The 16,072-nt window shown below is 53.8% G+C and overlaps 1 protein-coding gene across 1 annotated transcript; it reads left to right on the top strand.

Annotated features, from left to right (window-relative positions):
- Positions 1-1,019: 1,019 nt before the first annotated feature.
- Positions 1,020-15,859, top strand: LOC307062436 (immunoglobulin lambda-like polypeptide 5; the record flags this gene model as incomplete). Its single annotated transcript, XM_079718155.1, has 6 exons — positions 1,020-1,216; positions 9,822-9,940; positions 10,402-10,711; positions 12,375-12,466; positions 13,122-13,357; positions 15,827-15,859. The coding sequence occupies 6 exons, from the start codon at positions 1,020-1,022 to the stop codon at positions 15,857-15,859; spliced, it is 987 nt and encodes a 328-aa protein (XP_079574281.1).
- Between the last annotated feature and the right edge of the window lie 213 nt (positions 15,860-16,072).

The following is a 16,072-nucleotide window of genomic DNA, read 5'->3' as shown; positions in this document are numbered from 1 at the left end:
AAGATGTGAAAGTTCTGGATGTGAATGGTGGTGATGGTTGCACAACCATGTGAAGGGACTTAATGCCACTGAATTGTACACTTAACAGTGGCTAAAATGGTAAATTTTATGTTATGTATAACATTCCTGAGGCATCACTGCTGGCAGCACCAGCACAGAGCCAGGCCCTCGGTACCCAAAGTGGGCTCAGTGCCTCTTTTCTGCCCACCGCCCACCCCATCCCAAAGCACAGGGTCCCTGGGCGATGATGCATCCAGATGTTGGGGAGGCAGGCAGGCTCCCCTGGATGGGAGAGGGAAGGGGGGGCCTCGCAGAAGCCCCCACTGTGCACCAGACACTCTGCTCGTGGTGGTGACCTCTGGATAAAATCTATGAGCGTGTGTGTGTGTGTGTGTGTGTGTGTGTGAGACACGATGGGGCGGGGGGGAGTGAGACCATGAGGAGCTGAACACAGCTCATTAAACCCACCATTTTATAATGAAATCACGATTCCCTGACTTGAAACCGGCTTCTTGCTAAACCTGCACCTGTTTCCTCCCCTCTCACCACCCCCACCCAAGGCTGGTCGGAAGAGAAGCCTCAGCCTCACCCCGCTGACCTCAGGCCTCGGCCGCTCCTGTTCCGCTGGCACTTCCTCAGCCTCTCCAGGCCCCAGGGAGATGCTACACAAGCGCCCTTGGGAACTAGGGCAGGAGCAGATGTGCCCCACCCAGGGTCCCAGGGGTGGGGCCGGCAGGGGCTGCTGCGTGAGGCGGTTGAGCCCTGGATCCCGACCACAGCAGAGCAGTTGGCGGGTGCCCCTCTTGGGATAGGCCCCCAGGAGTAACGGCCATGGGCCCTGGAGGGGGCCGGGTGCTGGGGGCAGGGACAGAGAAGGCCCAGGCAGAGACCAGGGCCATGTGGGCCAGGACGCACTAGGACGGCTACTGCCAGAGAGGGGAGCCAGGGACACCTGCCGACACCCCTCCAGGGAGCCCACGCCAGCGGGTTGGCCAGAGGTGCCTTTGACCTGAGGACACATGAGGCCCAGGACAGGCCAGTTGGGCTGTGAGGCCTGCAGGGGTCAGAGCTGTGTCCTCAGGCACAACTGGCCTCTAATAGTGCTGGGCCTGGCCGTGGGCACCCATGGCCTGCTGTCTCCAACGCCAGCACCGCAGAGCACGGCCCCCCGCAAGGAAACCCCGGCAGGAAGCAGCCCTTGGAGCCTGTGGCACAGGTAAGGGGCCGAGGGAATCATGGGGGGACATGAGGGTCCCTGCAGGCAGAACTGGGAGTGGGGACAGAGAGCGGGTGAGGGGAGAGGGGCGAGAAGGGAGCATCAGCTGGAGAGGAGGGGCCTGGGCAGACGGTGGCTTTATTTGAAGGGTTGACATTTTGTCCAGTGTGGATTTGTTTGCATTAATTTTTATTTTTTTATATTGTATTAAAATCTTTATCTGAATTACTGAGTTTTTTGGCGCCCCTTACATTTTGTACCCAAGACTAGTGCCTCGCCCACCTTGCTCTGGTCCTCGGGGTAGAGCAGAAACAGGGAGGCAGGGGCAGGAGGGGGCAGTGGCTGCTGTCATCCTGGGATCCCTGGGGCTCCTCTTAGCTGGTGAGCCACCTCCTCGCCCTTCCCCTGGCTGGGCAGGCTCTGGTCCCTGGAGCACCAGGGCGCAAGCTCTGGCTGAGGCTGTGTGGTGAGGGGACCTTCCCTGGTGTTCCCAGGTCCCCCAGCCAAGGACCACCTCCTGTGACTGGTCCCTGGGAGCCCAAGCCCACCAGGGTGCAGGCGCCTCCATGAGAAAGGCCTGGGTGAGGGTCCGTGGGGGCCGCAGTCTGCCCCTGCTGCTGCTGTGTGATCCCAGCCCCCTCCTCTCTGCTTGTGGTGGGAGGTCCCTGCACAAACTGCTGAGCATCTGGGACCATTTGTGATGATCAGTGACACAGTAGCACATTCATCGTGGGCACTGACCATTTAGGGACAGAACCTCCCTCTCAGTGGCCCCACAAGGCAGGTCCCTCTGTCACCCCCAACTTACAGGGATAGAGGCCCAGAGAGGTGAGGCAACTGCCCAAGGTCACACAGCTGGTTCTGACTCCAACGCCCAAGACTCCAGCTGTCCCCATCCCTATCCCCTAAACAGACCCGGCTGACAAGTCCGCCTCTCTGAGCCTCAGTTTCCCCCTCTGCAAAGTGAGGGGTCCTAGTTGGTTGAGGGCCTTGCAGCCTGACGCCTGCCCCAGGGATGCTGGGGCCGCGGTGGTGAAGGTCTGGGACAGGAGGAGTGGAGTCTGTGGCACCAGCAGCACAGCCGTGGAGGTGGGTGGGTGTCTGTGAGTGTCAGGTCGGGGCCGGCACCGCAGCGTCTGGTGGGGACTGCACAGCCAGGGCAGGATCCAGGAGAACACGAGGAGAGACGGACCTCCATCAGGTCAGACCCCAGCTCAAGGTCCAGGGAAGAGGGGCCCGGCGACAACTGCCACATGCAGCGCGCTGCCTGCAGGACAGAGGGGGCCCCACTGGGGTTGGAGTTCAGGTCAAGGGGTCCACCTGGGCAAGGCAGCACAGGAACAGAACCCTCAGGAAGCTCCCGGGGGTCCGCAGGGCTGCAGCACGTGGGTCTGAGAAGAGGCTAGAGGGGCGGCCAGGCCCAGACGTGGAGGACTCGTCCCTGGAGGACAGACTTCATCTGGGGGGTCCTGGGGGATGTTTGCAAGGAAATGTGACTGGAGTTGGGTGGGTGGGAGGGGGCGGGAAATCAGAACTAGAGAGGCCTCAGGGAGGGGGGTGTTGTCATGGGCAGAGTGGACAGAGAGCTGGACAGAGTCAGGAGGTGAGAGGACCAGGAGAGGGAGGAGCCAGGAGGCCCCCCTGGCTTTTTTGCTGGACAGTTAAGAGAATGCTGTGTCCTGTATTTTAACAAAATGGTCCAAGAGAAGGGATGGTCTGCAAGAAGCTGGTCTCCCCCGAGGACGTCCACTCACCCGACAGGCCACTCAGGGTCTCAGGGTGGGCCTGAACCAAGGGGGTCATGTCCAGGCCTAGGGCAGACCCATGGACCATTTTAGGAGAAGTAAGATGTGGGGGGCGAGGATGTCCGAGCTGGTCTTAGAGATCCAGGGCGCTGACCCGTGATGGGGGGGCTCCAGGCAAAGGGAGCAAGGGGTGCTGAGGAGGAGAGTTGAGGTGCACAGACCCGCAGGGAGTTTCCAGAGCCAGGGAGAGCGGGGTGCAGACCATGGGGGTCTTGTAGCCCAGTCCTTTATCCTGGGTTCCATGAGGAGTCATTGAGGGATTTAAGTGGGGCACTGTCAGAGTCAGGTTTGTGTTTTGGAAAAATGGCTCCAGATCAGAGACCAGTGTGAAGGCAGATTAGAGAATGGAGAAGGGACGTGGAGAAGGGGCTTTGGCCAAAGCCTGTGCCTTGGGGATGGGGAGTCGGTCCAGGGTAACCAGGTACCAAGATCTCCTATGAAATTGCCAAGTGAATTTAAAGTGATGTTATCAGAGTGCTGATGGGGAGGAACGGGCACAGTCATGGACTGTCAATGGGAGGCTGAATTTCTGGAACAAACAATTTCTGGAATAACATACCAAGATTCATAAAAACATACATTCCTTTTAATCAAGCAATTCCACCTCTAGAAATTTATCTTGATGATGTAATCAGAACTTCAGCTAAATACTATAAGTGTGTTCCTGGGGAAGAAGTAGAAACAACCTAAATGTCCAATGATACGGGAAGGTAAAATAAACTACGGTACATTCATGGTAGGGAGTATTACACAGTCATTTGATATGGTTTTTTTGACAACTGTAATGACATAATAAAGATTTTTATAAACAGGCTGCAATATGTCATACTAGCACACTGCTTTTGTTTTATTTCGATTTACAGAGTAAAATTCATCCTTTTTGGTATTAGCAGTTGTATAAATTTTAATAAAACTATAGAGTTGTGTGACCCTCACAACAATCAAGATACAGAACATTTCCACCCCCCACCAAAATTTCCCTGCACCCTCTGTGTAGTCAATCCCTTTTTCTGCCCCAACCATGGAAACCACTGATCTCTTTCTGATCCTATAGTTTTGCCTTTTTGAGATATAAACAGCATCATGAAGTATGTAATCTTTTTTTAAATTAAACTTTTTATTTTGGGATAATTGTAGGTTCACATGCAGCTGTAAGAAATAATACAGAGGGATCCCATCTACCCTTCACCTAGTTTCTCCCATCGGTAATGTCTTGTAAAATAAAAAATCACAACCAGGATATTGACATGGACGCAGTCAAGGTACAGAACATTTCCATCGCCACAAAGATTCCTTTCTAGCCATGCCCACTTCTCTCCCTCCCAAGCCCCTGCTAACTCTGGCAACTACTAATTTGGTCTTCTTTTCTAATTTTGTCCTTTCAAGATTGTTCTATAAATGGAATCATACAGTATGTACCCTGTTGGGACCGACTTTCTTTCTTTTTCTTTTTTTTTTAAATTTTTATTGGAGTATAATTGATTTACAGTGTTGTTAATTTCAGGTGGACAGCAAAGTGAATCAGTTATAGATATACATAGGTCCACCCTTTTTTAGGTTCTTTTCCCTTATAGACCATTACAGAGTATTGAGTAGAGTTCCCTGTGCTATACAGTAGGTTATTATTAGTTATTTATTTTATATTTAGTAGTGTGTATATGTCAATCCCAATATCCCAGTTTACCCCTCCCCCGCTTTGCCCCCTGGTAACCATGTTTGTTCTCTACATCTGTGACTCTATTTCTATTTTGTAAATAGGTTCATTTGTACCATTTTTTTAGATTCCACATATAAGCGATATCATATGGTATTTGTCTTTCTCTGACTTATTTCCCTCAGTATGACAATCTCTAGGTCCATCCCTGTTGCTGCAAGTGGCATTATTTCATTCTTTTTTATGGCTGAGTAATGTTCCATTGTATGTATGTACCACATCTTCTTTATGCATTCCTCTGTGATGGACATTTAGGTTGCTTCCATGTCCTGGCTCCTGTAAATAGTGTTGCAATGAACATTGGGGTGCATGTGTCTTTTCAAATTATGGTTTTCTCTGGATATATGCCCTGGAAGCGACTTTCTTTACTCAGCATAGTTTTCTGGCTGTTCATCCTGACTGTTGGTTGTACATATTTCATTCCTTTTTATTGCTCAATATATTCCAAGTACGTAACCGTATGAGTCTGGCTTCTTTAGGTCAGTATAAAACCTTTGCAATTATCCAATTATCCCCTTTATCTATAGTTTGTTCCTTTCTATTGCTAAGTAGGAGTCCATCTATGAACGTATCAGAATTTATTAACTATTCACCAATTGAGGAACATTTGGGTTGTTTCCAGTTTTTGGCAATGATAAATAAAGCCAGTATATACATTTGCATATAAGTCTTTGTTTGAACATGAGTTTTCATTCCTTGGTTAAATACCTAGGAGTAGGATTTGATTGATCAGAGGGTAAGTGCATGTTTATATAAAACTACCAAACAGCTTTCCAGAGTGGCTAAAACTTTTTACATTCCCACAAGCAAAGTGTATGAGTTACAGTTGCTCTGTATTCTCCCCAGCACTCGATACTGTCAGTGTTTTAAGAAATTGAGATAAAATTCTTTTAACATAAAACTCACTTTTTTTTTTTTTTTTTTTTGGCCGAGTAGCTTGTGGGACCTTAGTTCCCTGACCAGGGATCAAACCCGGCCCCCAGCAGTGAAAGCACCAAGTCCTAACAAGTGGACCACCAGGGAATTCCCAAAATTCACTATTTTAACTATTCTAAAATACACAATTCGGTGACATTTAGTGCGTTCACTATGTTTTGCGACCATCACCACTATCTTTTTCCTGAGTCTATTAATCACCCCAAAAGGAAACCCCAAAGCAGTCCCTCTGCAGTCCCCCAATTCACCAGCCCCTGGCAACCAGTAATCTGCTTTCTGTCTCTATGAATTTGCCTGTTCTGGATATTTCATATAAATGAAATCATACAATATAAGACCCTAGTGTCTGGCTTATTTCACCTAGCATGATGTTTTCAAGGTTCATCCATGTTGTAGCAGGAATCAGTACGTCATTCTTTTTAAGGCCAAATAATATTCCTTTTTTGTTTTTTAAAATTTATTTATTTATTTATTTATTTATGGCTGCGTTGGGTCTTTGTTGCTGTGTGCTGGCTTTCTTTAGTTGCAGCGAGTGGGGGCTACTCTTCATTGGGTTGCACGGGCTTCTCATTGCGGTGGCTTCTCTTGTTGCAGAGCACGGGCTCTAGAGCGCAGGCTCAGTAGTTGTGGCGCACGGGCTTAGTTGCTCCAAGACATGTGGGATCTTCCCGGACCAGGGCTTGAATCCGTGTCCCCTGCGTTGACAGGCGGATTCTTAACCACTGTGCCACCAGGGAAGTCCCAATATTCCATTTTATGGATATACCACATTTTGTTTATCTGTTCATTAGTTAATGTATTATTTCCACCTTTGGGTTATTGTAAATAGTGCTGTTATGTACATTCATGTCAAGTGTTTTTCTGAGTATCTGTCTTCAATTCTTTTGGGTAAATGCCTAACAGTGGAATTGCTGGGTCACATGGTAGCTTTACGTTTAACTTTTGAGGTTGGCCAAACTGTTTTCCACAGTGGCTGCACCATTTTACAATCCTACCAGCAATGCACGAGCGTTACAGTTCTCCATATCCTCATCGACACTTGTTATTTCCTTTTTTATTATTGTTATTTTTATATCCATCCCACTGGCTGTGAAGTGGTATCTCATTGTGGTTTTGATTTGCATTTCTATAATTATTAATGATGTTAAGGGTCTTTTCAAGTGCTTCTCAGTCATTTTTATATCTTCTTTAGGGAAATGTCTCTTCAAGTCCTTTGCCCAGCTTTTAAATCAGTTGTCTTTTTGTTGCTTTGTTAAGTCATAAGATTTCTTTATATATTCTGGATACTAGACCCTTATCAGATATATGATTTTCAAATTATTTCTTCCATTCTGTGAGTTGTCTTTTCACTTTCTTGGTAATGTACCTGGAGGCACAAAAGTTTTGTATTTTGATGAAGTCCAACTTATCTATTCTTTCATTTATTGCTTGTACCTTTAGTGTCATATCTAAGAATCTGCTGCCTAATCCAAGGTCATGAAGATCTACACCTATGTTTTATTCTAAGAGATAGTTTTAGCTTTTACACTTAGGTCTTCGATCAATTTTGAGTTTTTGTGTATGGTATGAGGTAGGGGTCCAACTTCATTCTTTTGCATGTGGATGTCCAGTTGTCCCAACACCATTTGCTGAGGAGATTCTTTCTTCCTTCCTTCCTTCCTTCCTTCCTCCCTCTCTCTTTCTTTCTCTCTCTCTCTTTCTTTCTTTCCCACACCGCAGGGCTTGCAGGATCTTAGTTCCCTGAACAGGGTATCCCCTGCAGTGGAAACGTGGAGCCCTAACCACTGGACCACCAAGGAATTCCCTGTTCTTTTTCAAGACTGTTTTGCCTATTGGAGTCCTTTGCAATTCCATGTGAATTTTAGGATCAGCTTTTCCATCTCTGTAACAATGATCACCCACTGAAATTTTGATAGGGACTGCATTGGATCTGTAGATCACTTTGATTAGTATTGTCCTCTTTCAAATATTAACTCTTCCAATCCATGAACGCAGGACATCTTTCCATTTATTTAGGTCTTCTCTAACATCTTTGAACAACATTTTGCAGCTTTCAGTGTACAGTCTTTCACCTCATTGGTTAAATTTATTCTTAATCGGTACCATTGCAAATGGAATTGTTTTCTTAATTTCGCTTTATGAATTGTTCATTGCTAGTGTGTTGATCAAGCACCTGCGGAATTTATTTGCTCTGTATATAAGATCATGTCATCTGTGAATAGACACTTTGAGTTACTGTCTAGTATCCTTTCTTTTTTAATTAATTAATTAATTTTGGCTGCACCGGGTCTTAGTTTTGGCACGTGGGATCTTCGTTGTGGCAAGCAGAATCTTTAGTTGCGGCACACAGACTTCTTAGTTGCAGCATGAAGGCTCTTAGTTGCAGCATGCATGTGGGATCTAGTTCCCTGACCAGGGAATGAACCTGGACCCCCTACATTGGAAGCGTGGAGTCTTACCCACTGGACCACCGGGGAAGTACCCAGTATCCTTTCATTGCACTTTTTAAATGCACTTCTAGATTGCTTACTTGTGTTATATATCTAATATTCTTATAATTTTAAAACAATTAAAAATTTAAAGCAAAAGATCTTATATTTGCCTCACAAAACCAACCACAGCTAACTGGGCCAGCTCAGCAGGTGGAAAACACACTGGTCTGATCCTCTGGCAGAGATTCTTGCATCCAACGAGCCCCAACTCAATGATGCATCTTTGTACGAGTTGGGAATTTAAATCAGCAAAGGCAAAACCGGAACTTCTTGTGGCTTTGGAGTCTCTGAGGGTGGTTCTGTTGTTTCTTAATTATTTGGGGCCTTGTTTTAACTTTAAGAAGGAGTATTTAGATGCAGAATCTAAGGACAAAGTTTTCTGGCCTGGGGGTGAGAGCACTCATGGTCACCTGTGACAAGATGAAGACAGAAAAAGAACTGGAATAGGAGAAAAGTGGTCAGTCTCATGTGGAAGTGGTGAGTTAGAGTTTCCTGTTGGGCATCCAGCTGGAGATGGTCAATAGGCAACTTAAGTGGAGATGAGGAAAGGGTTTGGAGCTGGAATAGACTCGAGCCTCATCATGTGGGCACATTGTGGGAAGATGGCAAAGGAGGACCCAGGGAGGCAGTCTGGGGATCAGTAGCCATGCATGGGTCAGGGGAAAGGGAAGACAAAGAAGGAAGAAAGTGGGGGTCACAGACATCAAGGAGAACCAAGTCACTGGAAAGGGGGGCCAACCCTATGTTACATCCTGCAGAGACATTAGGTACAACAGGAGCTTGGGAGGGACCTTAGACTTGACCCAGATGAGGGCCCTGTTGTCCATCACCTGAGAGATTTCAGGGAGAGATGGGGTGAGAGCCAGAAGGGCCCTGGTATGTCCCAGAATGTAAAACAGTGCTTGGCAGGCAAGTGTTTGTGAGCCATTGTTGGTTGGATGGATGGATGGATGGATGGATGGATGGATAGATGGATGATGGATGGATGAAGGATGGATGATGGATGGATGGTTGATAGACAGATGGATGGATGATGGACAGATGGATGGATGATAGACGATGGATGCATGGACGGATGATGGATGGATGGATGGATAATAGATGATGGATGCATGGATGGATGATGGATGGATGGATGGATGATGGATGGAAAAACAGATGGACAGAAAGACAATGATCTGAAAGATCCAAGAAGGCTTCATGAAAGAGGGGGAACTGAACTGCATCTCAATGAGTGGAGACAACAGGGCAGGGGGCCCCCAAATGACCTGGTGTCCACAGGCCCAGGGAGAAAGCTGCCTGGCTGGACTGTGGGAAATTATGGGGGAAGGAACACCCAGAAGCTCTAAAATGAGGCCAGGAGAGGTCGGGCAGGTCCAAGCCAGCTCAGGACTCACTCTGCCACACCACATGGCCACCCGAGGGGACTCGGCACTCAGCGGCACCATCAGCACTGAGGATTCAGTGGTCACAGGACAGCCTCAGAGTTGGGGGGACACACTGGGTGACAAGGTGTGAGTGGCTCCTTCCTCAGACAGGGGACTGGGCATGGGGACACCCAGGAGTGCCCCAGCCTCTGGGGGGCTGGCTGCCCACCCACCCCCAACCTGAGGACACAGCCCTGCCTGCTACAGCCCTGTTCCCATCATGCCCAGCAGGTCCCCACTCCAGCCCGGCCCCCGGGGGACAGGCCCCAGGTGCTGGCCCGGCGGGTTTTGGTCCGAGTCTCAGTTACCGTGGTACATCTTTGGCGGCGGGACCCAGCTCACCGTCCTAGGTAAGTGGCTCTCATGTCTTTCCCAGCCTCTCCCACCCTCTGCTGTCTTGGGAAAGTCACTTTTTTCTCTCTGGGGGCTGCTTCCCCTCTGCCCTCCCAACTTAAGGACCGACCCCCACCTTTCTCCTTGGGGCCTGGGGAGGCAGGTTGGTCTTGGGGTAACCGGCAGGAAGGACCCCAACAGCAGGAGCAGCCACCTCCAGAGTCCGACAGGGATCATAAGGAGGGAGGAGAGCTGCTTTGGTTACACACGGGGACACTGAGGCTGCACATGGGACGGCTTGGCCGGGTCACCCGGGGGAGTGATATGGAACAGCTTCTTGGGTGCTGTCTGCTGCTGAGTGGGAGGGGGGACAGAGAAGGCAAGCAGGGCCACCATGGGGACACTCACAGAGGCCATGATGGGGGTGGGCAAGCCCGGACCCTCCCCTGCATCTCACACCCCCTCCTCTGTCACACAGGTCAGCCCAAGTCTGCGCCCTCAGTCACTCTGTTTGCGCCCTCCACTGAGGAGCTCAAGGCCAACAAGGCCACCCTGGTGTGTCTCATCAATGACTTCTACCCGGGCAGCGTGACGGTGGCCTGGAAGGCAGGCAGCACCACCATCACCAGGGGCGTGGAGACCACCCAGCCCTTGAAACAGAGCAACAACAAGTACGCGGCCAGCAGCTACCTGGCCCTGATGGCCAGCGAGTGGAAATCTTACGACAGGGTCAGCTGCCAGGTCACGCACGAGGGGAGCACCGTGGAGAAGACAGTGGCGTCCTCAGGGTGCCCTTAGGTCCCTGGACCCCCCACCCTCTGGGGCCTGGAGCCACGGGTCCCCTGGGGGGTCTCTCCTCCCATCCTGGTCCCCCCAGCCCTTCCTCCTGCACCCAATCAACTCTCAATAGAATGTTTTCATCGTTATTCAGAAATCTCTGCTCATTTCTTTTTTTGTCTCGTATTTAATTTGCACCCTCTCCAGAATTCTGGGGGTGGGGTGGGGAACCCTAGGCGCCAGTGAGAAAGTAACTAAGGGGAGAGGCTCACAGTCTCCTGGGTGGGGGCATCTCCCAGGCAACCAGCCAGGACACATCACCCATCCGCCCTCTCCTTCCTCCCACTCCTCCTCCAGCATAGGGCCATATCCACCCCCTGCCACCTTCCTGGCCGGAGCTGCCTATGGCTGGTGACCTCCAGATGAGCCCTCCCTCCCTGCCCTGGTGGGGACCCTCCACACCTCCCTGCCCCTGGCTTGTCCTTTCTTTCCAGTATGGCTGTTAGCGTAACTAACTCGGGAACCTTTGCCCACATTCCTCTCCCTCTGTGTCCTGCCTGGTCCCTGGGCTGGGCCACTCCTGGGGGCCTCCCAGCCTAGGCTCCCCCTCCTTCCTCCCTGGCCTCCTGCAGCCCCTTCTCCTGGGCTCATGGGGAGGGGACTTTGATCTTAGCTTCTGTTCTGGGGCACTGCTTCCCTCCAGCCCCGGTTAAATGTTCTCCAGGCCTTACCAGCCAGGCATCAAACCACCTGGAGAGTTCTGAGCCCACCTGGACCCAGGTCCCTGGCCCTGGGACCCAGGAGAGGTCAGGCAGGTCCAAGCCAGGCCCAACAACGACAGAGTTGTTAGGGCCAAAGAAGGACCTTGGGGGACAGGGGCCTTGGGTTGGAGGGGCTGGCTTCCTCATGCCCTTCCTCTCCTCTGGGTCAGAAATCTGGGTCAGGGCACTGGGGGAGGGGCCGAGAGAGGGTGTTGTCTTCTTGGAGGCCCCACCTCGGTCCTGGTTCCTGGAGGTGAGGGCTCACTGTGCCCTGCCACCGGAAGTGTCAGTCTGGCACAGGGCTAGACTGGCCCAGTAGCAGCATCTTGAGGGTAAAGTTCAAACACCAAGCCCCCAGTACAGGTCCCTTTGGCATCTGCTCCTCCCACACTCCCAGACACGTTTTCTGCTGCCCCTGTGTCCCACCAACACCTTCTACTCTAAGCCCAAGGGCTTCTGTCCCCAAAGGCCACACTGCTTCACACCTCTGCAGTTTGCTCCGGCTGCTCCCTTTGCTGGCATGACAGTCCCTGTCCCCATCCACCTGACAGAGGCCTGCCGCTCCCTGATAACCTGCACTCAGCTCTCCACTTGTGACCTTCACGTGGACAATGCTTGAATCGCAGCCAGTCTGGGCTGAGCACGTGGGGGCTGAGAGGAGCTGATCCCAGGCATCTCCCACCCACTCCCGACCCCCAGGGGCTGCAGGAAGCAGCTTCTCACACCTCCCATCAGGATAAGGAATGAGACCTGTGCCTGGGCGCCTAGGACACAGCTGCCAGCCACAGACCTGCTCAGCGCAGCTGGTAACAGGCTTGCTGGCAATAGGGTGTCCACGGGGACCCGGCTGCACCCTCCTCCGTACCCCAGCTCTGCCCGGTCGTGGGGCTGACCGTCCCCAGCTCTGCTGCAGATGTCATCTCTTTGCCACGAGGCTGGAGCCGCAGCTGGGTGCTGCCTGTGGATCGTGCTCTACCTCCTGTGACCCCCAGACCTCCCCGGGAGGTGGGTGCTAACCCCCACCTCACCTCATGGATGAGGAAACAGAGGTTCCCAGAGCTGAGGCAGCTGCCCAGGTCCCACAGGCACTCAGGGCCACACACACGGTGGCCACCCGGGCCCCCCTCATGAGGTCACCTTCCCTCCCGAGGAGGCTGTGCAGTGCTGGCCGGGAGATGGTGCTGAGCACACGACCCCGCAGCCTCTGGACATCAGAGGCATCCTAAGACTCTGTGGGGTTGGGGAACCCTGGCTCCTCAATCTATACTGACTCGGTGCAGGTAGGGGCAGGCAGGAGGGGCTTCATGGACCCTCTGAGTCCATACAGCAAAGCAGGGTGGGTTTTGTGGGCCCAATTCACAGAGGAGAGAACTGAGGCTCTGTCAGTGGGATGTGGGTTGGGGGACCTGTCCAGGGTTACAGGGTGAGCTGCTGGCTGACCTGCCCCCCCCCAGCTCTTTCCACAGCTCCTCAGCCCTGCGAGACATGTCATTCATCCATTCACTCACTCATTCATTCAGCAAACCGTCAGTGGGCCGGTGCTGGGAGCAAGGAGACAGGACCACCTGCCCTGGAACAGCTCATGAGTTGGGGGGACACCCGTAGAGCCCACCGCTGACCCCACCATGTCCTGAAGCCCCCAGGTCAGCTCCCCACCCAGGGAGCATCTCCCCGCACACGTGGGATAAGATTTCATCCACTGCCCGGCCCCACAAGGCGGATCCCCCAGCAGCCGGCACTGAGCACGTCTCGAGGCTCATCACAGCCCCTCAGGGAGCCTTGAAGTCCCGGACCATCAGGGCTGCCATTGCCCACTTCACAGAGGGGACACTGACCATGAGGGATGCACCGGGCCTGCCCTGCTCAGCTCAGAGCCAGGACAGCCCCTGCGGACTGGTGGCCCCAGGGCACTGGGTGGCAGGGGGGTGGGGGCATGTTGGGCAGACCCCCGGTCTAATAGAAAAGAGTGTCAGGTCGGGGAGGGGGCTTGGCCTGGCCCTGCCCTGCCTGCTGTGCGACCCTGGGCAGCGCCCTTGCCCTCCGTCTGGGGCTTCCTCGTGGGAGGCCAAGGTTGGGGGAGGTGACTGATGGGGGAGGGGGGTTGTGGCTTCCTTCACAGCAGAGCCCAGAATAGCCTCGGGCAGGGAGGGCACAGGGGCCCTGGGGGAGGGGAGGGGAGGGGAGGTGACTGCTGGGGCCCTGGGGGAGGGGAGAGGAGGTGACTGCTGGGGCCCTGGGGGAGGGGAGAGGAGGTGACAGACAAGAATCAGGGAGACTGTCTGGGGCAACCAGGACAGGGGCCAGGGGAGGGGCTGGGTCATCAGACACCCTCTGTCCACTCCAGGGACAGAGTAGCTAATGGTCAGCACGACTCACCAGGGCACTGCAATGCGTGTGTTTCCACACAGGTCAGGGTGACACTCTCTTCCTGTGGCCACTCAACCCCCCAGGTCCCTTCTGCTCCTCAGCACCTGGCCTGGGGACATCTCACGTCAGGGCTGGAGTCCACTGAGCATTCTCTGTGCCCGGGCTGTGCTGGGCACCAAAGTCTGGATCCCCCTCTGGTCCTCACCAGGATGGGCAATCCCTGCCCGCCCAGGGCCCGGCCTCCTGGGGACATGCTGAGGCCTCCAGATTGTGCTGGGAGGAGGGAGGAAGCCTCGGCCAGACCCCAAACAGGCTCCCTAAGGAGGACGGAAAGGCTGCTGTGGGCAGGCCGAGAGCGGCTCTCCGAAGGAAGGCGGGACCCCAGAGCAGCCTGGTGAGCCCACCCGCAGGGTCGTTGGTCACACAGGGCCTCCAGCTCAGCGCTAGTGTGGACCAAGGCCCTGCGTGGATGAGGCCCACTGCGGTCACTGCCTGGGGCAAATCCACCGCTCAGCAGCCCTTACCTGAGCACCTACCATGTGTGGGGACCTCGGCAGTGGCAACACAGCTCTGCTGGGGCTCCTGTGGGCACAGGGAAGCAGCCTATAGAGAGGGAGTGGTGTTGTGCAGGATGGCCTCGTGCCTTGCAGAAACCAACCACGGTGAGGGCTGGGGGTGCCCGACTGGGCCTCACGAGGGGCCACGGCCGAGCCTGGAGGCGACCAGGGGGCAGGACAGCCCTGACTCTGGGTTGGTGGCTTGGGGCCTGTGTCCCCTCCATGCAGCCGGGCTGGTGATAGTGGAAACTCGCTCCCTGGGGTCCAGGAGGGACGGTCAGATGGAAAATGGATGTTTGCTGGTCTCTGAGGTTGACTGTTGCTGCCATTAGCATCGGCCTGTTCGGGCCCAGCCGGCCTCAGGCCAGCACCTCTGGGCTCCCCATGGGCCCCACCCTCACCCCCGCACAGCTGGCCTGGTGAAACCAAGAGGCCCTGATGCCCGAAATAGCCAGGAAACGCCGACCGGCCCAGCCCGGGGAAGCAGGTGCCTCCCTCTCCCCAGGCTGGGGGGAGGAGTGGCTCCAGTTCTGGAAGCTTCCACCAGCTCCCCTGGAGAAGGGACCTGCGTCACAGCACCCAGGCCGCCCAAGCCCCTGCGCCCAGGCCTAAGCCGGGCAGAGATCACGTCAATCAACCATCAGAAGGGGCATCTTCTGTTCCAGAATCTTGTGTCTGTGCAGGTGATACCCCCTCCTCGGGGCCCCCAGGGACCTCTCTAAACGCCAGGCACGCAGCTGCGGCTGATGTGGGACACAGCCAGACACTCGGGGCTCAGAGGAGCCTGGGGGGCAGGGCTGGCCAGGGCTGGACATGGGGCACTGCAGTCACACCTTCCCTGCTGTCCCCACACCTGGGACTCTTCTGGGGGAAAGACTGGGCCAAGGAGGGGAAGGGGGGAGAAATGGGGACCCTCACAGTCACTGCACTGGGAGCCCTGGGTCTGGGGTAATAATGAGGAGCCCAGAGCACAGATGTCCCCCAAGAGGCCTCATGCGGTCCTTCCCCAATGGACAGGACCTCAGATTGGTCAGTCACTCATCCATCTGTCTGTCCATCTATCTGTCCACCTATCTGTCCATCCATCCACCCATCCATCCATCTACCCATCATCCATCAATCCATCCATCCAAAAAGCCTCCCTCGGGCCTCCTGGGGGCCTGGCCTGTGTGGGGCTCTCAGCTGCTCATGTCCCAGGCCCAGGCAAGGCAGGACTGGCCCAGTCAAGGCCAAAGTCAGACCTGGAACGTGCCTGCTTCACCATGGAAGGAGGGGCCTTTGGACACTGGGTGCCCTGTTCCCTGCCCAGTCTGCCCTGTGCTTGGTCGATATGCTGAGGTCAAACAGAGGGCAAGAGGTGTGACAGATGGGCCAGTGTGGTGAGGCCAGCTGCCTCCTGCCCTGTGGGTGACCTGACTCCCCACCCCACCCCCACTCACAGTTACAGGCCTCCCCGATCCACCCTCCAGGCTGACCCTCCCATTCTCTCCTCTCCTCCCCTGTCCTTCTCCAATCAGAGAGTTTCCCAGGACATTCCAGGGCTTCAAGGTCCTGATGGGAGTGGAGATGGGGGACAAGCACCCAGCCACAGTTTCCTGAGTTCACCCCCAAAGAAGCAAATCACTTCCACAGGGTTGACTCCACCAGCTCGTTCTCAGGGGACACTGCCAGTAGGTCCCCCGGCCCA

The sequence above is a fragment of the Hyperoodon ampullatus genome, assembly GCF_949752795.1.
Source record: "Hyperoodon ampullatus genome assembly, chromosome: 13".
Classification (NCBI taxonomy): Eukaryota; Metazoa; Chordata; class Mammalia; order Artiodactyla; family Ziphiidae; genus Hyperoodon; species Hyperoodon ampullatus.
The sequence above is the reverse complement of the archived record's forward strand: the minus strand, read 5'-3'. Positions and strand labels throughout refer to the sequence as shown.